General features: G+C 45.5%; 1 protein-coding gene across 20 annotated transcripts in view; it reads left to right on the top strand.

The window, feature by feature from the left end:
* The window catches only part of LOC142487993 (uncharacterized), a 145,455-nt gene that overhangs the window by 19,854 nt on the left and 99,413 nt on the right, over positions 1–26,188 (top strand). For 18 of the 20 annotated variants that reach the window (XR_012799380.1, XM_075588278.1, XM_075588273.1 and 15 more), the window contains 3 exons: positions 10,010–10,108; positions 11,852–11,959; positions 20,476–20,583. Coding sequence is in view for 19 of the 20 variants with exons in the window: in XM_075588278.1 (XP_075444393.1) it covers positions 10,010–10,108; positions 11,852–11,959; positions 20,476–20,583 (315 nt within the window). In the remaining variant the exon portion in view is untranslated. The remainder of the gene's footprint in view (positions 1–10,009; positions 10,109–11,851; positions 11,960–20,475; positions 20,584–26,188) is intronic. The other 2 variants (XM_075588267.1, XM_075588269.1) reach the window with 2 other exon arrangements.

The raw sequence follows: 26,188 nt of genomic DNA on the forward strand, positions 1-26,188 counted from the left end.
ACTGGATGAAGGACAGACAACAGAGGGTTATCATAAATGGAACTTTTTCAGGTTGTGCTAAAGTCGTGAGTGGAGTACCTCAGGGATCGGTACTGGGACCCCTGCTTTTTAACTTGTTTATTAATGACCTTGAGGTTGGGATCGAGAGCAAAGTCTCCATCTTTGCTGATGATACTAAATTGTGTAAGGTAATAGAATCAGAGCAGGATGTAATTTCTCTTCAGAAGGACTTGGAGAGACTGGAAACGTGGGCAGGTAAATGGCAGATGAGGTTTAATACAGATAAATGTAAGGTTATGCATTTGGGATGCAAAAATAAAAAGGTGAATTACAAATTAAATGGGGATAAATTGAGGGAATCCTTGATGGAGACGGATTTAGGAGTGCTTGTAGACAGCAGGCTTAGCAATAGTGCCCAATGTCATGCAGTAGCTGCAAAGGCAAACAAGATCTTGTCTTGCATCATACGGGCAATGGATGGAAGGGAAGTAAACATAATTATGCCCCTTTACAAAGCATTAGTAAGACCACACCTTGAATATGGAGTACAGTTTTGGGCATCAATCCTAAGAAAAGACATTATGGAACTAGAGAAAGTGCAGAGAAGAGCCACCAAATTAATAAAGGGGATGGACAATCTAACTTATGAGGAGAGGCTAGCTAAATTAGATTTATTTACATTAGAAAAGAGGCGTCTAAGAGGGGATATGATAATTATATACAAATATATTCAGGGACAATACAAGGAGCTTTCAAAAGAACTATTCATCCCACGGGCAGTACAAAGGACTCGGGGCCATCCCTTAAGGTTGGAGGAAAGGAGATTTCACCAGCAACGAAGGAAAAGGTTCTTTAAAGTAAGGGCAGTTAAAATTTGAAATTCATTACCCATGGAGACTGTGATGGCAGATACAATAGATTTGTTCAAAAAAAGGTTGGACATCTTTTTAGATGGGAAAGGTATACAGGGATATACCAAATAAGTATACATGGGAAGGATGTTGATTAATCCGATTGCCAAATCTTGGAGTCAGGAAGGAATTCATTTTTCCCCTTAATGGGTTTTTTTGTTTGCCTTCCTCTGGATCAATAAGTAAGTATAGATATAGGATAAAGTATCTGTTGTCTAAATTTAGCATAGGTTGAACTTGATGGACGGAAGTCTTTTTTCAACCTCATCTACTATGTAACTATGTAACTATGTAGCAAGGATATATATTATAAGATACATCTGTTAGTCTTCAGTCTCTAAGAAGGTAGATATCGGATGCTTCTATTCGCTGTTGGGCTAAGGCCCCGCTGCACGCGTCCGCACGGCTGCCTTGCTTGGCGGGGCATGCAAGTCACTGCACCGCGATCTGCGGTCTGCAGTAAACTTTCCGGTGCGGGGGGGCGTGGCCAAAACAGGTCGGGGGGCGCAGCCATTGAGCCCGGGGAGAGGGGGTGGAGGAGGTTGTGGGTCTAGGAGGCTGTGGGTCCGGGAGGAGAGGGATAGGTCGGGCCATCTACTTTGCTCTAGCACAGGCACACTTCCCTCCCAAGCCGCCTCCCTCCCGTAGCTTCCCTCCTCCCCTCCTCATTGGCTCACTCGCGTACCACGTAACAGACCAGCGCTTCTGATCACCAGAGCCTTGTAGCCCCGGCCGGCTGATGCGTTACAGCACGCAGTGAGCCACGTCGGGGACCACCAGACTGGTGGCAAGGGCTGGTGGCACACGCGCACCGCCGACCGCAGCGGGTCCTCAGCCTTACAAGCATCTTAAGATGGTAGAAGGTAGTAATTTATGCTTAACAGTGCTCTCTTCTTATACGCTCAGGACAAAGAGATATATAAATTACTGCTCCGCGAACCCCTTTTTTGCTGTCTAAAGTATTCTTGGTTTTTAGTACTACGCTGTATTTACCCTACTTACAACAAATTGCTCTCAGCAAACATCTGTCTAAAATCTAACTTACCTTATCTCTAAAATGTCTGGTTTCAAGTTGCTCTCTAAACTTTCAAACTTAAAAGCATCTTGAAACATTTTAACCTATTGTGTGCCCGGCGTTTTGACTTCTTCCTTGTTGGAAGGACTGCTCCTTTCGTGGCACTTGGCGGTTGCGTATGGAGGGGCCGTAGTTTCCCCGTTGTTCCAATCTCCCTGTTTGGGTATCCGCAAGTGCTGGTGAAGTTGGATTCGTCGCGTCCAGGGCACTCGCCTGATCCTCGGCCCCAAGGAAGTTCTCCACGAGTCGGACGGCCAAAGCTAGGTTATCAGCAGCATGGCGTTTTACCCACGAGCGTGCGGAAGGGGGTATTATCTGTAGGAATTGTTCCAAAACCACTTGCTCAAGAATTGCCTCCTTAATGCACTCCTCGGGTTGTATCCAGCGAGTACACAAGTCCAATAACCGCTGAGTGAGGACCCGGGGTCTCATCTTAGCGGTGTACTTCACGTTCCGGAACTGCTGCCGGTAGGTCTCTGGGGTCAGACCTAAGCGATCCAGTATGGCTTCTTTTACTTGGCGGTAGTCCATTGCCTGATCTGTAGGGAGGCCCTGATATGAGGCCTGGGCTTCTCCTATGAGAAGCGAGGCCAAAGCAGTTGCCCAGCGATCTGCAGCCCAGCCCTGAGCTTCGGCAACCCTTTCAAATGTCAGTAGAAAAGCCTCTGGATCCTCGTTCGGAGCCATTTTCCTCAGGAGGACCGGGGGTTTGTTCGCCAGTTTTGGACTAGCAGACCTATGGAATTGGGTCAGCAGCTTGGCCATCCGCTCATCCTGCGCTGCCTGCTGCTGGGTTAGGAGCTGGGTTTGCTGCTGCAATTGTAGTTGGGCCTGCTCCTGCATTAACAGTCCCTGCTGTCTGGTCTGCTCGCACAGAAACTCTTTTAAAAATTCTTACATTTTTCTCATTTGTGTGTGTGTGTGTGTGACCCTTCAACTACAGGGTCCTCTCAAAATCCCACTTCTGACACCATATGTTGCAGGGTACATGCAACCACACACGCGGGTTCTCTTGATAAGGCTTATTTATTGCGCCTTAAAAACATACAGCACACAAAAACAAAATAGCTTCTCTTTAGCTGACAAAAACAAAATAGCTTCTCTTCAGCATAGAAAACAAGGCATCTTCTCTTCAGCATGCAGGACACAGACAGTTATCACACATGTACTTTGAAAACAGACCTTATAGCAGTAATCTCTTCAGTATTTCAGTCCTGTCTCCTGACCAGCTAGCCTGCATGTGTGTATAGCCTGGGGGTTTTAAAACACCTTGATTATGCAGCTGGGGTCAGACTAATTAAGCAGCCTTTCTCAACTGAAACTTAACCTAGTCACTGCTGCACTGCAAGCCTAAACATAGGTTTGCCAGGTATATGGCTGGTGACGTTCATTCACCCTGTCACAACGACATAGACCAATTCTTCAATCTAAATAAAGGCTCGGTTGATTCCCATATGACGTTAAGGGAAACCCATAAGGCGACGCTGAGGGGCTCTCTGGTTAGCTTAGCGGCTAAAAGAAAAAGGGAGAGAAATGAAAAAATTATGCGACTCCAAAGCAAGTTGACTGACTTGTCGGACAGGCACAAGCAAGGAGCCAACCCAATAATCTTGCAACAAATAAAAGATGTAAAAATGGAACTACATTTACTGCTAACCTCCCAGGCGGATAATTCCCTGAGGTGGTCAAAGAGGCAATTTTTGGAAAAAGCAAACAGGCCAGATACCCTGCTAGCGAATAAACTACGCAATATGCATCCAAATTACAATATTCAGGCGATCAGGCTGAAATCTGGAACCACAATGGCCAATCCAAAAAGGATAGTAGAGGAGTTAAAAAAAACACTTCTATGAAGAATTGTACAACTGTAAAAAAGTGGCACTCAATAATAATACATCCCGAGCCATGAAGGAATTCCTGTCTAGGTCGGAACTACCGGGTTTAAGTGAAGGAGAGAGGGAGGTATTGGGGGGGGTCTTTACCTTAGAGGAGTTAACACAGGTGATCAAGGACTTAAAGCCAGCCAAAGCCCCTGGCCCAGACGGGTTCTCGAACTTGTATTACAAAAACGTACAAAACAATGCGCTGTGCTTATTTTCTACATTTTTACAGTATCCTTGCACAATTGCTGACTGGACTGGACACTGTGTACACCGTACACGTATAAAACACCTGACCGTAGTTATGCATTTTTAATATGTTCTGCTATTAATGCTGCAGCAGATAACATGGCGACGGTAGCAGAAATATATGAATATTTCATTTCGGACTATGAGTTTTACAAGTTTTCACCTGACGTTCGTGGGTGGAAGCGTTCGATAAGACAAACCTTAAGTAACGATCAGTGTTTTTTTTGGCGCATCGGCCCTCCACCCGGAGATAGAAGAGGGTATTGGGGTGTGGTCCCAGATTTTTACAGTATGTTTATCATGGCAACTTCAAAAGGATATACAGGCATACCCCGGTTTAAGGACACTCACTTTAAGGACACTCGCGAGTAAGGACATATCAGACCAATAGGCAAACGGCAGCTCACGCATGCACCTGTCAGCACGTCCTGAACAGCAATACCGGCTCCCTACCTGTACTGAAGCTGTGCGCAAGCGGGGAGACTGTAGAGCCTGTTACACATGTGTTATTTTCATCAGTTATGCACGTATATGACGATTGCAGTACAGTACATGCATCGATAAGTGGGGAAAAGGCAGTGCTTCACTTTAAGTACATTTTCGCTTTACATACATGCTCCGGTCCCATTGTGTACCTTAATGTGGGGTATGCGTGTATATATGGAGTATATACACCTAGTATTTGAGTTTCTATATGTACTCACACGGGCATGTGTGGGCAAAGACATTCAGCGTTGTCTTTACCCGCAGTGGGTGCAAATAACTCCTTGCAAGGTGATGGGAAGAAAGGGATACTAAAGTACTGTGTGTACTCACACGGGCATGTGTGATTAAATATCCCTCAGCATTGTCTTTATACACAGATTCTATCAGTCACTGGATGTTGTCGTCTGCTGGGATGTGCTCGTTGTAATATACCCATAAACAGAAGAGAGGCACAAATAGCCCCAAATCAGCAGTGTGATGATGCTGGTAGTACCGAGGATGGTGGAATAGATAGATATATAATAAAGTACTCACCCGGACGTGTGTGAGTAAGAATCACTCAGCCTTGTCTTTTGTGAAAAGCCTGATGCTTCTTGCTGTCATTAGGTGTCCCCAAACAGCTCGTTGTTGAATAACCAGCAAGCAGAAAAAAAGAACACAAAAGCCCAGTGTGAGCAACGTGGTGTTTGCAGAGTGAGGAGAGGTGGGGGGGAAGGAGAGAGCGGGGGGAGAGGGGGCTAGGGAATGGTACTGGCGATGGCAATATTACTGTAAATACACAGTGAGATAATTAAATACACTCACACGGGCAGGTGTGAGTGGAAAGCACAAAGGCAGTTCTTGACATAGGCGTCCCTCCGTTTGGTGTGTGTCCGCGTCGTCAGTCGAGTGACTGGCGGTGCCTTGCAGCAAGTACCCAAGGGAGGATGACAGCCAGGGCAATAAAAGTTGAATAAAATATGCAATTTATTACACAAGAAAAATAGTAATAGTAACTTACATAAAAATAATAAAGGTGGTCTCCGCAGTCGAGCGAACAGTCCCAGTCACAGCGAGTCCCTCTTTTCCACGTCCGGATAGCAGCGCTGGGTCCCGGATGGCGGCGAGAGCGACGGAGGCTGTCAAGGATCAAGAAGGCTCCACGCTTCACCAGGAACTACGCGTTTCGCAAGTTTACTTGCTTCGATTCACTTATTTCAGTAGCATCCTGGCCACGAATAGCTTCCAATACAAAGAATCTGTCCTTTTGCACAATCTCTCTACTTCCATTCTTGTTAAACTACCACTCTCCACTTTTTATTTTTGTGCTGAGGGAAAAAAAATTGAGCATTTTTGTTTAGACTCCAGCATTTCAGTACAAATATGTTTCACCTTCATACTGCAACAATATAATGACATTGACTGTTCAAATGTATTAAACCTCATCTTTTTACTGGTGTCATTAATATGAAAAATGTCAACATCTGTAAAACTTTAAAACCAGAGACAGAACATGAAACACAGACAGAGCTCAGTGCACATCCAATGACACCAATACACGGTACAGTGCCTAAATAAATATATATATATATATATATATATATATATATATATATATGCAAATACAACTGTATGCTCATCTGCATGTCTTAGGCAGGTCTGCAACCCCGCCTTTCCCCATTATCACCCAGCATACAGCACTTCCACTGCAGCAAGGGATTCTGGGAAATGACATGCAAATGAGCACACAGTGTCACTTTTTGCCTCAAAAACCATTTTTAACATGGTTCCTATAGGCTTAAGCTTGCTGCATGGTCACAGCTTTGAGCACAGCCACGGTTAAGGTGCATACCCAGAAAACCACCCACAGACAGCTGTTTCGACCTTGATGGGTCTCATCAGTGTGGGGTTGATTTTAACTGGATATGCATAAGAGGCTATGAGATAGGCTATACCATAATACTGAGTTAAGTTATGATGAGTAAAAAAAGTGACAAAAACCCTCCACAGGAAAGCAAATATATAATCTTTTGAATAAAATGGTCTTTTAGTTTAACTCTTTGGCCAAAGTGTTATAAGCCCTTGAGCCTCTACATGGCAGACCATGTTTTAACATCTGTAAAACAAATAATTATTCCTAAAATAAAAAAACTATATGGTAATTTTAAACTTCTACAGTGATTCTGTAATCTAACTTTACTTAGTATCACTCATTTTTTAATATGACAACAAACAGCCTTGACATAAAATTTGGATATATTGCCAGTTGTCCTTGAAAAAATTAACAATACAAAATACAAAAAAAAAAGTTTTTTTTATTAAAAAAAAAAAAAAAAAAAAAATCATATTCCAAATATATATTTAAATTGCTGACTTCTCTATAACAGCAAAATAAAATACTCTATTTAAACTTGTATTCTTAGTCACATATTCTACTTTTGTTCATATTGTCTCAAAAACCTAGCGGTACCAAAACGCATACTTAGGTCTGGTAAAAATATACTAGTGAGCTCTACAGTACAATAATTAAATATAAATACAAATCTATATTGTGAAACGTATTATTTTAAGCGTCTTTTGCAATATCCCATACCTCTAATAGGTATTTAAAACACTGTATTGTCCCATTGAACACATACAGTCTTTGCACAACTGCCAAATTGTAAACATTTTCTTTTAAATTCACTAATGCAATGGTCTAAAAACAATACTATATAGGTTTATTTTAACCCTTATTCTTTCATTGAAAATGATTAAATGTTAAAGTGACATAAAAACATTTCGCTCCACGACATATAATAATTACTACTTAAACTATTTACCATAATGTCTCAAAACCCAACAAACAAATAAAAAAAACATTTTCTTTCTTAGCTTGGAACACAGAATTATTTAGACAACCAGAAATTATACTCTTCTGATTTTGTATCCAAATAATTACATATGATCCTAAAAAAATATAACTTGTCATTGATACCAAAATCTTCACTAAACAATAGTATTTCTCTACATTCTTGGTGAGAAAAACAAAAAACAATTTGATTCTTTTTCCTGCATAAAAAATACTAATTTAATAAGAATTTCCTTTTTCAAGCTTATAATTATAACTAATGTGAATTCTTTCATAATATGCATTAATTTCTTTAAAAATAATTGAAAACAACTTAAGACTCCTAGCAAATTTCTTCCTAGGTTAATCTTTAACTTGTATACTTCACAGACATGCAACTTCTGTGTACGTTTCAGTGAGAAAGGTGGGGGCTGCTGCAGTGAGTTGCAGCGCTCTTCAGGAGTCTGAGAGCTGAATTGATTTTTCGTACAGCCTCAATCCCTAAGCATGATTGTCATTGCAATTCCGCAAAATTTCTGCTAATCTCTTCCCCTGCTTCTCTTTCCACAAAGCATACCATTTAACATGCTTTCCTTATACAGTTAATAGGAATTTTGCCAAACTGATTTTTCAACCCTAACACTGAACATTGCTTACAATTTAAGTCAATTTCACATTTAACTATTATTTATTCCTCATGTATCAAAAGCATTTTGTTCAGAAACTCAGACTTTTTTTTTTTAATCTTTAAACATTTGAAACTTCCTCTCTTCTACTTCTTCAATTCCATCTGGGACAAACAACATACTGCATAAGCATCCCAAATATTAAAAGGATTACCCCCCGAGATGTTGGTATCCAATTAATACAGGTATGTGGAGGCTTCTCTCTTTTTAAACCAGTCCATTTTTAAACGATAATCAATATCTAGACTTAAAAAAAAAAAAATCAATGTGGCTATCGTGACTACCTTCTTTCAATATGGAAGCAACGAACAACATACCGTTACAAAGGATCAGAAGTAGAGGTGCACATTCCTCTATATCACCCCTTTTTTCCCTGTATCCTTGTTTCAGAGACACCCTGCCTTATTCTGGGCCTGTCAAATATGAAGTAACCAGGCGGCCTTGGGTGCTGATCTTGTCTCTGTTCTCTGGTCTTCGTACTTCTCACAATCATGGACGTCCTTTTTTTATCATCACGGTTAACCGAGTTTCCTCCTAAAATGGAACCAATATCCGTGAAGTCTTTCAGTTCCGGATCGGCACAGATAAAGTTGACTGCCTGGGATACGGTTTATGGAAACCCTCTCTCCTTTTGGGAGACATAAGGCTGCGTCCATAGAGGTGGGAGCCACGCTGAGCCGTGCGGACACTCCGCGTTGAGTCCCGTCATCCTCAATGTCCGCGTTGAGCCCCGTCATCCTCAATGAGGATGTCTTGAGAGGGGGCTCCAGCGAGCGTCCGCAGGCGTGCTGAGGCGCAGGGATTTTCAGCCGACAGCTGAACTGTTTCTCAGCGCGCTGCCGGCTGAAAACCTCCAATCAGAGGGGCCCAGTGACGTCAGCGCCCCACCTTCTGATCGCGCACGCCGGGTCGTCTGCTTGTTCATGCAATCGCTCCTGATTGCGCAGACGAGCCTAGCGTGAGCGCGGAGGAGCGCGGCTCCACCCCCCTATGGACGCAGCCTAACTCTCACCTTCTCCCCTTTAGCTGTTAGTTCGAGCTTGCATTATGTTAGAGAAGCCTCTTCTCGATATAATATTCAGGAATCAGGTTTCTAGTTAAAATCGGCAGTCTTTATTCTTCAATCAGCTTTCAGCAGGGATACAGCATACTGTATAAGGTAGCTCATTAGAGGCTTCCATTCAATGTAACACGCATCTTTAGAAAGTAGAAGGTAGTAGTGTATGCTTAATATTGCTCCCTTCTTATACGTCCAGGACAAAGAGATATAAATCACTCATGTTGGCTAACTTACTTTTTTTGCTAACTAAACACTGATTTCTCGGGAAGATAAAGAACTAAGAAAAAAAATATATATCAGAGCTAGAAAGAGAGACCTACTGTATATCAGAAAATATGAAACATGGACAAGAATCCTAGGAACTGTTTAAAATAACAGACAGAGCTAGGAACAGGGTCACACCTGTCAGAATATAAGTTATAGCTTATAGACAATGTATGGGAAACCAGGAAAGGAATCTTATCACTAAAAATGTCCTGTTTCAAGCTGCCCCAATATACTTAATGAGAAAACCAACTTTAATTTTTTTTAACCTATTGTGTGCTGCATATATATATATATATATATATATATATATATATATTGCTATCCTACTTAATATCGAAAAAAATATATATATAGCCCACCTTGTCACGCAGCGTGCTGCGCCCTTTATACTCTCCTGTTCACACCCACGTGTGACCCTGTATGTTCCCACCTTGTCAACCCTATGTTCCCACCTTGTCAACCCTTCCATACACACTGTGTCCGTAGGAAGTCCATCCTCACAGCACAGCACACAGCACTCCTGCATCACGCTCCGCGGGCGCAGTCTTCCTGGCATGATGCATCTTTTCCTTGTCTTGTCTGACAGGTTCTGGGATTCACAATGACGAGGCTGCACCCCTGATCAGAGAGGAAGGAGGCTCCTCCGCTCCCCCGGGACCCAAGGACTTGACCAGTGCTGGAGCAGGTCAGTGCTCCGGGAACTGGAGACGGCCGTGACGAAGATGACTGTATGCATAATGCGCAGGGCTATCTGCTGAATTATACGTGTTTGCTTTTATAGTAGTAATAGGGCACGTGGCATGTCATAATATTTATTTCTTATATGTAATTATATGTAATATGGGAAGCTGTTAGTCCCCCTAAAGAAAGAATAGGGATATATTCTAAAATGCTCAGTTAGGGGAGAGGTCTATGCGGATATACTGAAGCTTCGCTAGTCCTGCCTGGGTAGCGTGGCTGTGCTGGGGCAGACACGCACGTAAGGCCTGGTCGCTCTATGTATACACCTGGAAGAAGGTCCCGAAACGTCGGCTGGTTGCGGTGCCGGTATGTTTTAATACATATACTTTTGGATGACGGGGTGTGCTGTCTCTTTTTGCCAGTGTCAGACCTGGTGAGTTTGGAATATATAGATGTATCTGTATATATATCGCCCCATCCTGGTACAAAGCGCTAGAGAGCAGTAATGCACGGGACATAATAATATGATATAATATGAATAAGCGCTTTAAACATGAAAGTAACAATAGATAATGGAGTCCCTGCCCCGAAGATTAATTAGGGAGAAATTACAGAGGCAGTAGGAGGGTGTTCTGGTCAGTGCGCCTGCAAGGGGTCAAGCTCAGTGCATATGAGATGTACAGTATCGGACAGTGGAGCTACCCATATGCTTCGTTAAAGAGGTGTGTTTTAAGATGGGTTCTAAGAGAGGGTGCTAGTCGGATATTGAAATGCAGGAAGGGAGGAGGGGCAGAGAGAGAGGTTTTTATGTAGAGAGAGTAATCGGCAGCGATGGAAATTGATGGAGGAAGTTGGCGCACTGATTGGACAGGATTCAGATGAATGATAAGGAAGAGATTCCATTCACTTGCACGCGGTTAGCTGGGTGTTGGCGTTGGAGGAAGAAGACACAAGAGTTGGATATTTTAGTTGTGTGAGTAGAGCACAACGCTAGAAGATGAGGCGTCACCCATGGATCATATCGCAGATACCGTACTGCAGATAACCCCCGTGCAGCTGCACACGAGCCGCCTCCTGTTGCCTGAGGTTTGCTGATGTAGGAAGCAAATATATAGCAAATATATAGCAAAAGCTGGAGCCTTGCGGTGACTCTGAAAGGCAGAGACTGTGCTGAGACCCGTTGGTCACGTTTACTTGTGTCTCAGGTGCAACAAGTGAAACAAAGGGCACTACTGTGAAGCGCTGTGTACATTTATGGCGACATACAATACAATACAACAATTCTTGCAATGCTCTAATACAGGGGTGCGCAAACGGGGGGCATGCAAATTTTTCTGGGGGAGCGCGGCTCTTTCCCAAAGCATTCAAACTATATGCCAGGACTGCGCGAGGCCTCTAAGTTTCCTTACCTTGTCTCCGACGGCTTCGGCAAATGACGCCGCGGGGTCACTTGTTGCCATGACAATGCGACTTCACATGACGCCGGAGACAAGGAAATGGGGCGCAGGCACAGGGGGCACAGGCGCACCCCTGGTATAATATATACTTAGCCACCAAAACATTGTTCCAGGGGTGTATTGGTCTCCAAGGGAAATCATTTATTTAAAAAAAAAAAAAAAACTTTTATCTAGAGTAACTTTAGAGAATAAAAAGTTCCCATGATGCTGCAGTACCCACAGACCCCCTCCCCATGCCAGACCCCCCCACCCCCTTATTTGTAATAATGTTCACTTGTCGCGTTTCACAGGCTCTAAAAACTTTGAACTTAACGTTAAGATCAAAGAAGAGGAGGATTCAGACTGTGACGCTGCGCCTGGCGCCCAGAGCGAGGACGGAGAGAGCAGCTCCCAGACAGGTCAGTGACACTGGGGCAGGCAGTACGTAGGCATGAGCAGCTCCCAGGCAGGTCAGTGACACTGGGACAGGCAGTACGTAGGCATGAGCAGCTCCCAGGCAGGTCAGTGACACTGGGACAGGCAGTACGTAGGCATGAGCAGCTCCCAGGCAGGTCAGTGACACTGGGGCAGGCAGTACGTAGGCATGAGCAGCTCCCAGACAGGTCAGTGACACTGGGGCAGGCAGTACGTAGGCATGAGCAGCTCCCAGGCAGGTCAGTGACACTGGGGCAGGCAGTACGTAGGCATGAGCAGCTCCCAGGCAGGTCAGTGACACTGGGACAGGCAGTACGTAGGCATGAGCAGCTCCCAGGCAGGTCAGTGACACTGGGGCAGGCAGTACGTAGGCATGAGCAGCTCCCAGGCAGGTCAGTGACACTGGGGCAGGCAGTACGTAGTTATGAGCAGCTCCCAGGCAGGTCAGTGACACTGGGGCAGGCAGTACGTAGGCATGAGCAGCTCCCAGGCAGGTCAGTGACACTGGGGCAGGCAGTACGTAGGCATGAGCAGCTCCCAGGCAGGTCAGTGACACTGGGGCAGGCAGTACGTAGGCATGAGCAGCTCCCAGGCAGGTCAGTGATACTGGGACAGGCAGTACGTAGGCATGAGCAGCTCCCAGGCAGGTCAGTGACACTGGGGCAGGCAGTACGTAGGCATGAGCAGCTCCCAGGCAGGTCAGTGACACTGGGGCAGGCAGTATATAGGCATGAGCAGCTCTCAGGCAGGTCAGTGACACTGGGGCAGGCAGTACGTAGGCATGAGCAGCTCCCAGGCAGGTCAGTGACACTGGGACTGGCAGTACGTAGGCATGAGCAGCTCCCAGGCAGGTCAGTGACATTGGGACAGGCAGTACGTAGGCATGAGCAGCTCCCAGGCAGGTCAGTGACACTGGGGCAGGCAGTACGTAGGCATGAGCAGCTCCCAAGCAGGTCAGTGACACTGGGACAGGCAGTACGTAAGCATGAGCAGCTCCCAGGCAGGTCAGTGACACTGGGACAGGCAGTACGTAGGCATGAGCAGCTCCCAGGCAGGTCAGTGACACTGGGACAGGCAGTACGTAGGCATGAGCAGCTCCCAGGCAGGTCAGTGACACTGGGACAGGCAGTACGTAGGCATGAGCAGCTCCCAGGCAGCTCAGTGACACTGGGACAGGCAGTACGTAGGCATGAGCAGCTCCCAGGCAGGTCAGTGACACTGGGGCAGGCAGTACGTAGGCATGAGCAGCTCCCAGGCAGGTCAATGACACTGGGGCAGGCAGTACGTAGGCATGAGCAGCTCCCAGGCAGGTCAATGACACTGGGGCAGGCAGTACGTAGGCATGAGCAGCTCCCAGGCAGGTCAATGACACTGGGGCAGGCAGTACGTAGGCATGAGCAGCTGTGTCTGCTGCTGGAAACGCACAAGACTCTGGGATTCCCTACCACGCCCGTCTCTCTTTCCCCGCCTGACTCTCTCTTCCCCGCCTGACTCTCTCTTCCCCGCCTGACTCTCTCTCTCTTCCCCGCCTGACTCGCTCTCTTCCCCCCCTGACTCGCTCTCTTCCCTGCCTGTCTCGCTCTCTCTTCCCCGCCTAACTCGCTCTCTCTTCTCCGCCTGACTCGCTCTCTCTTCCCCGCCTGACTCGCTCTCTCTCTTCCCCGCCTGACTCTTCACACCCCCCTACCCCCTGTGCTAGAGCCTCTGCCCTCTCACTCGTCCCTCCTGCCAGCATCCCCCTGATTTGGATAATTTGGATCAGACCAAAACGTCCAGATTATTTTTCCTACGTAGGTAATGCGTGCACTGAGAAAAAATCACACTGACACACAGGAGTTCAGAATGATAATGTCTGACTTTATTCCTACAGACCACGTTCATATATAGAGGCTGCAGGGGGCGATTGTATGCAAAAGGAGCTCTCTCAGGTCTAAAGGTTGTGTGTAAATACACATGTCAGTATCTCATTGGTTCTTGTTGGGTCTTTTCCTTGTATGGTCTTGTTGTTGCAGTTTATGGTCCTGTTATTGCAGGTTTTTTGGACACATCAGCATTTGAGGGGAATTCCTCGGTGCCATCTTCCTTACTTGAAGGGAGGGGTAGCTGCGGTAGCCATTTTGAGTAAGGAATCATAGCAAAGTATTACAGATGAAGAAATAGGCATTTTATCCAATCCATCACAGTCCCCCCTAGAAATGTCTATTTCTGAGTCTGTCCCTAGATGTATACTAACTCATCTGTCCAGATGTGCCTGGGAACTCTTTTGTGCTGTACGTTAGACGAGTCATGGCTTGTCCATGACCCCCCTTGCCACAGACTTTGCACATAAGGAAGTCAGATGCTGTCCCTATGGATTTATACTATTGTACTTAACTGGGAGGGACTGTAACGGAGTAAATGGACCATCTTCCGAGAGTGGAATATTATTATCTGACTGCAGAAAAAAAGGTAGGAGTGCTATTGTCAACAGCTTTGGTCATGAATTTTTTAAAACATGGGAGAACACAGCAGACAATAATGACAAAGAAGACAAAAATAATAACTATTGCGATGCCTATTTGGGCAAGAATCTTTTGCCATCCTGTCTTTCCTTGTTAGACCATTTTGTGGTCGGTATCCCCAATCTGTTCCCGTGTTCCATCCTACTGCTCCCCAGTAATCACATTCCTTTCCCCAGTAGGAATCCGTTACGCATATATAAGTGGACCTGAAACCGACATTGCTGTATCGATTATATTGCTAATGTGTTGAGGGGCAGCGGACTATATTATAATAATCAAAGGAGAAGGTAGCTAAGTGAGTATTGGATGAATTATACCAAAACGTGACTACCCCTTAATGTTGGGTGATAGCAATCTTTTGTGCCCCCCTCCCCCTAGACCCAACAAGCAAAAGATATATAGCATCATTTTCCTTCTGAGGTGTCCTCGTTGGGAGCTGGAACCTTCTTGCAATGAGAGGCGTGTATCCAGGTGTTCTTGCCAGCTAGTTTGACTGATGTCGCTGTGGTCAACAGAACTTGGAAAGGACCATCATATCTGGGCTCTAGGGAGTGTTTCCTTACAAATTTCTTCATGAGCACCCAGTCTCCGGGCACGAGTTTATGAGTCCCGGTATCTAGATCTGGATCTGGAATAGAAGAAAACACTCGACCATGCATATTGGTTAGTTCTTGCGCTAGGGCAGTTACATATTTGGTCAAAACATCAGACTGCATTTGTAACTGCTGTGGGTAGTAACAACCAAGTTTGGGGGCAGTACCAAACAGTATCTCAAATGGGGATAGAGCATGTTCCCCTCGTGGGGTGTATCGAACACTGAACAAAGCAATGGGTAGACTATCTGGCCAGGGCATATTTGTTTCCTGGGCCATTTTTAACATTCTAGTTTTTAGTATGCCATTCATTCTTTCTACCTTTCCGCTACTCTGGGGATGGTATGGGGTGTGGAAAGCAAGGGTGGTCCCTAACGCAGACAAAATTTCTTTAGCTAGCGTAGCAGTGAAAGCGGGGCCTTGGTCGCTTTCTATTACTTCAGGTACCCCATATCTACAAACCACCTCTGTCAGGAGTTTTTTTTGCTGTTGTTTTCGCAGTGAGATTGGTGACAGGATAGGCTTCTGGCTATCCTGAAAACATATCTACAATTACTAACGCATATTCAAAACGGCCCGACTTTGGCATCTGAATATGGTCAATCTGGATACGCTGGAAAGGGTATAAGGGCCTTGCAAGGTGTTTCTGCGGTGGTTTTTCCACACGTCCTGGGTTACACTTTGCACAAATTGTACATGATTTGCAGAAATTATTAGTCATTGGGGTAATTCCAGGCGCCACATAGTATTTGTCGATCAGTGCATTCATAAGAGTCTTCAAGAGATGTGCTGCTCCATGTGCCCATTGTACCACAGCAGGATACAGTGCCTGTGGCAGACAAAGTTTCTTTTTGTACTCGTAAATTCCTTCTTGGGGTGATGCACCTCTTTTCTTCCAGCTTTCCTTTTCTTCCTTTGTTGCAGACTCTTGCAACTTCTTCAGATATTCTCGATTTACTGGGAGGTTCTGCATTAACAGAACCATCCTTGTCGTGTCCACTCGATCTTCCACTTCTCGTATCCCGCTGGCAGCTTGTTTTGCCGCAGCATCTGCCAGATGGTTTCCTCTGGCTTCTTCTGTGTTCAGTTTCCCATGGGCTTTTACCTTCAGGATGGCCACATGGCTTGGAAGGAGCAGGGCGTCCATCAGAGCTTGTATGGCTGAGCTGTGTTTCACTGGTGTTCCTGCTGCTGTCAGAAATCCCCTGGTTTGCCAAATGACGCCAAAATCGTGTGCTACACCAAAGGCATATCTAGAGTAAGTGTAGATATTCGCCGTTTGTCCTTCTGCCAGTTTACACGCTGCAGTGAGAGCTTGTAGTTCGGCCTCTTGTGCGGATGCTATTGACGGTAGTGTGCTTGCCAATAGGACCACAGAGTCTGTGGTGACAGCATAACCCGTATGGTAGGTGCCTTGTTGGTCAGCATATCGAGAACCATCCACAAACAGGATTAGATCTGGGTTCTGTATCGGCGTTTCACTCACCGTGGGCAGATGAGCAGTTTCTAGCTTCATGAGTTCGAAGCAATCATGGGGTAGGTCGACTCCAGCTGTGCTTTGTTCTTGTTCGTGTCCCTGCACATCTCCCCCCTCGGGAAGTGGAAGAAGAGTGGAGGGGTTAAGCACTTGGCACCAGAGAAGGGTGACATTGTCTGGAATGAGAAGCGAGCATTGCAACCTGAGGTGTCTGGCAGCGGACAGATGTTTTGGCTGTGTCTGATTAAGAATAGCAGCAATGTCATGTGGTGCCAGGAGAATGAGGTCATGCCCTAGGACGATATCCGAAGTTTTATCCCGCAGTGCTTGAGCAGCAAAGACAGCACGAAGACAGGACGGTCCACCACGAGCCACAGCATCGAGACGGCTGGAGTAATAACCAATAGGTCGACATCGGCCAGCGTGTGGCTGCGTTAACACTCCAGTTGCATGTCCATTTCGTTCTGATATGAAAAGCTTGAAGGGTAAATCATAGTCTGGGAGGCCCAAGGCAGAGGATATTACCTGTTTGAGAACAGTAAAATTCTTGGAAGCCACTGGGGTCATCTGAAAGGGATTTGTTGTTAAAACATCGTACAATGGTTGCATCATTTACTGCTTGAAAATCTTGAACCATTCTATACTTATCAGGTTCACCCTTCGCGGTGCGTTTCTTCACAGGGAAAAGAGGGGTATTGCAGTTTACGGGGAAGCGGGGCCCCTTGTTTGAGCTGTACAACAATGGGTGGTACCGTTAGGTGCCCGATATCCTCAGGGCCTGTGGACCATAATTTGGATGGGATCCTATCCATGACAGCGGGTGGTATACTGGCAGCTGAGGGTTTGTCCACTAATGCCAAAAGTATTGGAAGGGAACAAAGGGCAGAGACATCTGACTCCCAGAGCGGGGAGGTTACATCAATGGTGCCGTCCTCGGAGAATATTATGGAGGCCTGTAACCTGGATAAAACATCAGCGCCAAGCAGATTAAGCGGGCAGGTAGAGGAAACTACAAATAGTGCAAATAGTTCAGGGTAGGGACCTATCTGCAGGGGTCGTGTTAATGGGCTAGAGCGCGGTGTGCCATCTACCCCCACACATAAAACATCAATATCAGACAAATAGGAAGGTCGGGTATATCTGCAGCTCTAATTACGCTCCTGGCTGCACCTGTGTCTACCAGAAAGGGGGTGAGGTGACATACATTATTGGGGCACCTTCTACCTGCTTGGGCGTCTGCCCATATAACCTTGGGCCGCGGTCGGGTACTGGGGGGTGTCTGGGGTTAATATTCCAGGTCATGTTTGCCTCCTGTGCAGCGGCCTGTGACTCACAATCTGAGTCAAAACTATAGGGCGCACTGTAGTGGACACTGCTGCTGGGTCTGTGTGCTATTGTTGTGTCAGGGTAGACTTGAATCCCTACCGCTGGGGCAGTGGTTGTTTGGGGTGAAAGGGCTGGCATCAGGGGCATTAGGGGCACAGTCGGGGTGTAATTGGAACCATCCGCCTGCAGCACAGGATATAGTTGTGCTACATGGGCAGTCAAGGTTGGTTTGTCATTCGTGGGCGGGGTAGTGGGTTGTATAGGTGGGGGTGCTGCTGGAGCTGGGAGCGAAGGTAACAAAGGAGTGAGTATAGATAAATCAGTCACACCGTGGCGCTGCACACCACAATTAAAACAATCTTCCCTGCATTGGGGGTTTCGGGTGCCACACCTTAAACATGTCCAGGGGGGTGGGTCAGCACCAGCATAGGGTGGGGGTTGGTCATTTTCAGGGGGGTTACTTGTACAGTCACCGCAAGGGTGATAAAGAAATACAACCTTCCCTCCCTTTTCTATCTCCTGCTCGGTCCATTTTTCTCTGGACAGCCTTGGCAACATTAAACCAGGCTTCTGCTGTCTTCAGCAGGTTATTATCATTTAAAATTCCTCTCTTTTCTTTCAATATCTTTCGCCACTCTTCTGGTTGTAACCTGCCTTCTGCTGCAGTAATACCACATACTTTAAACAGCCTACTTGCTTTCTTTTTCACTTGTTATTATATTAACTTCTGTCCTGGCAATGATAAAATAAATGCAGCGGGACCCTTCTGTCCCTCAACAGAATTCTTTTGACCCATATTAACGTAAGGTATGTTTCCCTGTGGGATTCAAAAACACACAAGACGGTGCTCACTGAGCTTCTCACTCCCACAGAAAAAGACCCCTCTTTCTAGTTGCCATTAGAACAGAAGGAAAAAGAATATTTTCTGGTTTTAAAAGACCCATTCGTGTGGCCAATACGAACAAACCTTTTTAAATAAATAAATTTTTACCAGTGCTACTCCCATTCTTTTCCGTTATGTTCTCTCTCTCGGCCACTAGGTGGCAGGCTAAGACTCCTTTCCCTGTCTTACTTGCCTGTGCTCAAATGTTAAAGCTGCACATTTTTTTTTTTTTTCTTAGCTACACTGCAATTATTAGCAAAAATGCCCTGCCTTTTTTTTTTTTTTCCCCTTCACTTATAACACTTTCTTTCCCTTCCAAATAATATACACAGTATCTAATTGTATCCCAATTTCTGCATATAAACCTTTCATAAAAATAACCCTCAATACCAACTTCCTCAACTATTGGCAAATCCACTTGCTATTTCTTTCCTATTCACTTTCTTTCTTACTGCAAAGCGTACGTTAACGTGGAAAAAACAGGAGTTCGGGTAGTTTAACGTCTAGGGGTTATCGCCCAAGCACCTATGGGCTATCTCTTCTACTCTCAACAATCCCCACCCATCCTCATGAATTCTCAACACTAATACACAAACACATTTTGGACATAACATACCACTTGATTACGAGAGAGAGGAAAAGGTTGTTCAGGGATCAATCGGCAGGATTCCGCGCTGTTACCAACCGTAACGCGCAACTTAACACTCCTTCCCTCCGCAACGCGCCAACCACGCAGTCACTACCGGGATCATGTGTTCCTCTCTGAACCGACTATCCCTTACTCCCCCTATTCCCCTCCTTCCACCAAATTTACAACATACAGTGAAAAGACCCCTAGTCAGCCGGCAAAAGTCCCACTCCACTTCGGGCTCCCACTTGCGGCACTGACTAACATATATACAACATGTAAACGTATACCGGGTGACAGATAGTCTAGGTAACAGGTTTGAGTTTAAAACGGGCTCTGGGCAAGATATCTACCTGTCTTTAGGTGACCTTCGGAGAGCCGTATGAGACACAGAAATAGACCAACAGCGGAGACAGTGCGTATCGGTAGATAATAAATGTTATCTTACCGTACTCCAGAGGTGATCAGTCTCCTGCCGCGTCCGCACTTGGTCCACCCCGGTCCCTCTGCGCACGGCTGTCTGTTGGTTCACAACCCAGGGCCTCACGTTAGAGCGCCAGCTGATTTGGATAATTTGGATCAGACCAAAACGTCTTCAGAGTATCTGTCCCCGTCCAGATTATTTTTCCTACGTAGGTAATGCGTGCACTGAGAAAAAAATCACACTGACACACAGGAGTTCAGAATGATAATGTCTGACTTTATTCCTACAGACCACGTTCATATATAGAGGCTGCAGGGGGGGGTTGTATGCAAAAGGAGCTCTCTCAGGTCTAAAGGTTGTGTGTAAATACACATGTCAGTATCTCATTGGTTCTTGTTGGGTCTTTTCCTTGTATGGTCTTGTTGTTGCAGTTTATGGTCCTGTTATTGCAGGTTTTTTGGACACATCAGCATTTGAGGGGAATTCCTCGGTGCCATCTTCCTTACTTGAAGGGAGGGGTAGCTGCGGTAGCCATTTTGAGTAAGGAATCATAGCAAAGTATTACAGATGAAGAAATAGGCATTTTATCCAATCCATCACACCCCCCCCCCCCCCGCTGCCGTCCTCTCCCCTGATTCGTACTAATGATCACTTGTCGCGTTTCACAGGCTCCAAAAACTTGGAACTTAACGTTAAGATCAAAGAAGAGGAGGATTCAGACCGTGATGCTGCGCCAGGCGCCCAGAGCGGGGACAGAGAGAGCAGCTCCCAAGCAGGTCAGTAACATTGGGACAGGCAGTACGCGGGCATCAGCAGCTCCCAGGCAGGTCAGTGACACTGGGGCAGGCAGTACGTAGGCAGGTCAGTGACACTGGGACAGGCAGTACGCGGGCATCAGCAGCTCCCAGGCAGGTCAGTGACACTGGGGCAGGCAGTACGTAGGCAGGTCAGTGACACTGGGACAGGCAGTACGCGGGCATCAGCAGCTCCCAGGCAGGTCAGTGACACTGGGGCAGGCAGTACGTAGGCATGAGCAGCTCCCAGGCAGGTCAGTGACACTGGGGCAGGCAGTATGTAGGCATTAGCAGTGTAGAGCGAGAGGGGGGTTGGCCCGGTATTAAAGGGGTTGCACCCCATATGGCCACCCCCTGACCTCACCTGGGAGGCAACACTGGACTGCGGTCCAGGAATGTGGCTTACACCTTGTCATGTCAGGAAAATGTATGTTCCCCTGTTCCCATGTTTCATTATAATCCTGTATTTTCAAGATGTTTTAAAGTGCATTTCTGTATCTCCAGTTCTGGAGGTCGCAGAGAGTTGATATTTGGCCAATATGTGGAGTTACAAATGGTTGGAGGGGAAATGGGAAAGGGGAAAAACCTGCTCAGCTCAAATCAAAGTTACTTCCTAGAGAGGTGCTATCAGGGTTAATTCATATGTGTAGGGAGGGGAAAGAAACCAGAACCCTATGTGATGCACTCAACTCTACTAATATGAAAATAATAAAGTTTTATTAATATCTATTAAGGTAAACATAGAAAAAAGTTTAAAACCTAAACAGTGTACTTGAGAGATCCTAGGTGTGGATCTATCTTAAACCTCACACAAAATGAAAAATGTGCCCTGAAGGAACTAGCAGAATTAAAAGGGATCATAATTAAACCCGCTGACAAAGGGGGGAATATTGTAATCTTAGAAGAAGACAAGTATGTCTTAGAAAATGTTAGGCTATTAAGTGATAAAAAATGTTACGAAGTTCTACCACATGATCCTACAGTTACATATTTCCAGAACCTGAGGAAGATCTTACAGAAAGGTTTGGATAATCAGGTAATCTCGTCACAGGAATTTAAATACATGTTGGTTGACAAACCTAAAATAGCCACATTTTATAGCATTCCCAAGTTACATAAGAACGCAAAGAACCCCCCTGGAAGACCAATCATCTCCGGTATTGATTCTCTCAATGAGCATGCAAGTATTTATCTGGACGAGGTTTTAAGACCTTATGTGACCAGTCTACCTTCCCACACAATAGACACATCAGACATCTTAAGGAAAATAGATGGTATACAGATATCCAAAAACAAATTTTTGGCATCATTAGATGTGGAATCTCTGTATACCAGCATACAACATCAGGTGGGAATTGGATCAGTGTCACACTTCTTGAGAGCCCGCAGCTCTGAATGTTCGAAACATAACGAATTCATCATTGAGCTTCTTAATTATGTTCTTAAACATAATTATTTTCTGTTCAAGGGCACCTTCTACCACCAACTTCAAGGTACGGCGATGGGCACCACATGTGCCCCTACATATGCCAACATTTACCTTGGTTGGTGGGAGGAGACGAGAGTCTTTACCCAGGAGATGAACATACATACACAGCACGTCGAATTGTGGTCTCGCTACATTGACGACGTGCTGTGTCTGTGGAATGGGACAGTGGCGGAATTCAACAATTTTGTGACGGCCTTGAATCAGAATAACCATAATCTACGTCTCACGAGTGAGATAAACCAGGACAGAATTACCTTTCTGGACCTGGAAATTTTCAAGGATGAGACAGGGGCTTTACAATCTACGGTCCATACCAAAGTCACAGCTACAAATAATTTGTTATTATTTACTAGCCACCATCCCAGACCACAGATAGAGGGGATCCCTGTGGGACAATTTTTAAGAGCTAAAAGAAATTGTTCAACTAATAGTGATTTTGAGATCCAATGTAACATCATGAGTCAAAAGTTTATCAACAGGGGTTATAGTAAAAGCTGCATCAACAAAGCGTACAAACGTGCTAAGTATTCAGACCGCAATATGCTGCTGTATGGGAAAAAACAACTAGAAAATGAATTAAGTACACTAAGAATAATCGGTACATATAGCAAGCAGTGGAGGGAGATAAAAGGAATAATTAATAAACATTGGCACATCCTGTTGGAGGATGAGATATATAGGACAGTGCTTTCCGACACCCCCTCCATCACCTACAGGAGATCTAAGAACCTGTCTGATACTCTTGTACACAGCCATTACAAAACACCGACAAGTACAACTTGGCTTTCAAACACTACAAAGGGTACCTTTAAATGCGGGGCATGTAAAGCCTGCAGCTTTATTAACCCCCAGAAAACGTTTAGAAATTCCAATGGGTCCAAAACATATACGATTAAGGAATTCTTTAATTGTAAAACATCTGCAGTTATTTATTTGGCGACTTGTAAATGCGGCATGATGTATGTTGGCAAGACGTCACGCCAACTACGCCGCCGAATTCTTGAACATGCCAGCACCATTAGGAATGAAGTTGACACACCGTTGGCACGCCATATCAATTTGATACACCAAGGGGACATTACATCGGTCCTCTTTCAAGGTATAGAACATATATCACTTGGGCTCCGAGGAGGTGATATTGACAATGCCTTATTAAGAAAAGAGGCAAGGTGGATTTTTATTTTAGGAACACAATCCCCACATGGGTTAAATGAAGATTTCAACTTTTGTGCATTCCTATGAAAATATTCCACCATTTGTGTCATTAAGCATTAAGCTTTCCATGAGAAATCAGGACAGGATTAACTCCACTTTATACTTACCACGGGGTTAATTTTCACTGCCTAATGGAATATATGCATTATGCATATGATACATTGACTTACCTTTGGATCGTGTCAACATGAAGTGTCATTTAATCTCATCCCTATAAATAAACAACAGTCTTTGTGTGTGTAATATATAGTTTATTTTAACCCCTACTGCATTGTATTTTATACGAGGTTTCCTTTGAAATAAGCAACTGCATAGCATTGAAGCAGCAGGGACCGCTCTGACTGGTAGGAGGGTTCACTCCCACTAAACCACGTCATCGGATCACCATGGCAACTGCAGGGTATAAGAAGCAGGTCAGTTCAGGGTGCCTCCTCCCCCCGAAGAAGTTCCCTTGCTTTGGAACGAAACGCGCGTCGGGATGACGTCATAGCGACGTTCAGTGTACCACATACTCACAGGAGTATGTTCTCCGGTCAGCTAGACTAGTAACTTGGCAGTTTAAACTTTGATGTGGGCCACAGATGTGGATCCCACTAGCAAGTGACAGGGAAGATTAGATTTATCTAACCCAGGTTGCTCACAGGTTAACACGAGTGGATGCAGTGTTATCAACACACTACAGGAAGTGTTTGCTGGGATTATAGCGTTTGGGTCAATGTAAGCAGCCTGGGGTTTTGATTATGCCCGGCTGGTACACCATACTGGCCATCAAGGTTGTGTACTTACTGACACTTACTGCATACCCACGCTAATCCCCATCGTTTGTTTACAAGGGTGGGGTTTTTTTCTCCTGCTGGGGGACACAACTGACTTCATTTGTGCAGGCACCAATGCTATGTGTAATACACTGACATTGTTACACAGTGCCCAAAGTTTTCAGTGTTCCTCTCCGTGTATCACTGCACCTCATGGCACTTTAGGATTAACACTTTGTGTACTATTATCCTGAGGGAATTCACTAAGTGTCCATTTTTTGAGCTATCAGGTTCAAGTGCGATGTGTTTTATATCTGTATCTGACTGCAAGTCCAGTCTAGCTTATATGGCTATTTAAAGGTGATTACCACTGCCATCTGACCATTAAGATAGATCCACACCTAGGATCTCTCAAGTACACTGTTTAGGTTTTAAACTTTTTTCTATGTTTACCTTAATAGATATTAATAAAACTTTATTATTTTCATATTAGTAGAGTTGAGTGCATCACATAGGGTTCTGGTTTCTTTCCCCTCCCTACAATATGTGGAGTCACTGTAGGCATTAAAAACTGGCAAATTTCAACCCACTGAGCCCACCAGAATGGGACTTATTAATATGTGTAGATATTAAAGTGTATATGCATGGTATTTTGGATCTGTTCTGAAAATGCAGACTCCATCTGCTATGCTAATAGTTCAAGAAGGGCAGCCGGCTGATTGAGCCTAAGCACTGTGATCAAAAGTTAACTGCCTGATTCTTTACACTAAGTACTAATCAACAGACCAAGTACTAATCAACAGACTCTGCCACTCTAATTGTTACCTGAGGGTGGAGAATCATCAAACTGGAATGGTTTGTAAGTGTTATGTCTACACCAACAAACAATGCAGATTCTTTATTTGGTAGACTGGTCGTCGCCCCTGATTTAATTATGGGGCTACCCATAGAGTCCCAGTACACATGGGCTAATTAGCTGGGGGGCATGGGTTAATCTGTGTCTCCACGTTAGGGATTGGATACAGATAATTGTTCACCAATAGTCTGTTTTCAATGTTAAGAATAGGGTTACACAGGTATATAAACTGTGTCAACCCTACAGTTTTTAGTTGTGCTTCTGATTCCACCTGGAATGTCACCGGATTGATGGAGAATTGCTAGCTGATACTACTCCATTCCCCAACCCTAAGTAAGTGTTACCTTCTTGTCTGTTAATTGTACTATATTGCTGTGTTCACCTTTTTTAAGGAATAAATATATTTTATTATATGTAAGCCTCGTTCAGTTCAACCCAGATATTTGGTGTTCATTATATCTTGTCATAAGCTACCGTGACAAGCAGCTCCCAGGCAGGTCAGTGACACTGGGACAGGTAGTACGTAGGCATGAGCAGCTCCCAGACAGGTCAGTGACACTGGGGCAGGCAGTACGTAGGCATGAGCAGCTCCCAGGCAGGTCAGTGACACTGGGGCAGGCAGTACGTAGGCATGAGCAGCTCCCAGGCGGGTCAGTGACACTGGGGCAGGCAGTACGTAGGCATGAGCAGCTCCCAGGCAGGTCAGTGTCACTGGGGCAGGCAGTAAGTAGTTATGAGCAGCTCCCAGGCATGTAGGTGACACTGGGGCAGGCAGTACGTAGGCATGAGCAGCTCTCAGGCAGGTCAGTGACACTGGGGCAGGCAGTACGTAGTTATGAGCAGCTCCCAGGCATGTCGGTGACACTGGGGCAGGCAGTACGTAGGCATGAGCAGCTCCCAGGCAGGTCAGTGACACTGGGACAGGCAGTACGTAGGCATGAGCAGCTCCCAGGCAGGTCAGTGACACTGGGGCAGGCAGTACGTAGGCATGAGCAGCTCCCAGGCAGGTCAGTGACACTGGGGCAGGCAGTATGTAGGCATGAGCAGCTCCCAGGCAGGTCAGTGACACTGGGGCAGGCAGTACGTAGCCATGAGCAGCTCCCAGGCAGGTCAGTGACACTGGGACAGGCAGTACGTAGGCATGAGCAGCTCCCAGGCAGGTCAGTGACACTGGGGCAAGCAGTACGTAGGCATGAGCAGCTCCCAGGCAGGTCAGTGACACTGGGGCAGGCAGTACGTAGTTATGAGCAGCTCCCAGGCAGGTCGGTGACA

This window comes from Ascaphus truei, chromosome 2 (genome assembly GCF_040206685.1).
Source record: "Ascaphus truei isolate aAscTru1 chromosome 2, aAscTru1.hap1, whole genome shotgun sequence".
Classification (NCBI taxonomy): Eukaryota; Metazoa; Chordata; class Amphibia; order Anura; family Ascaphidae; genus Ascaphus; species Ascaphus truei.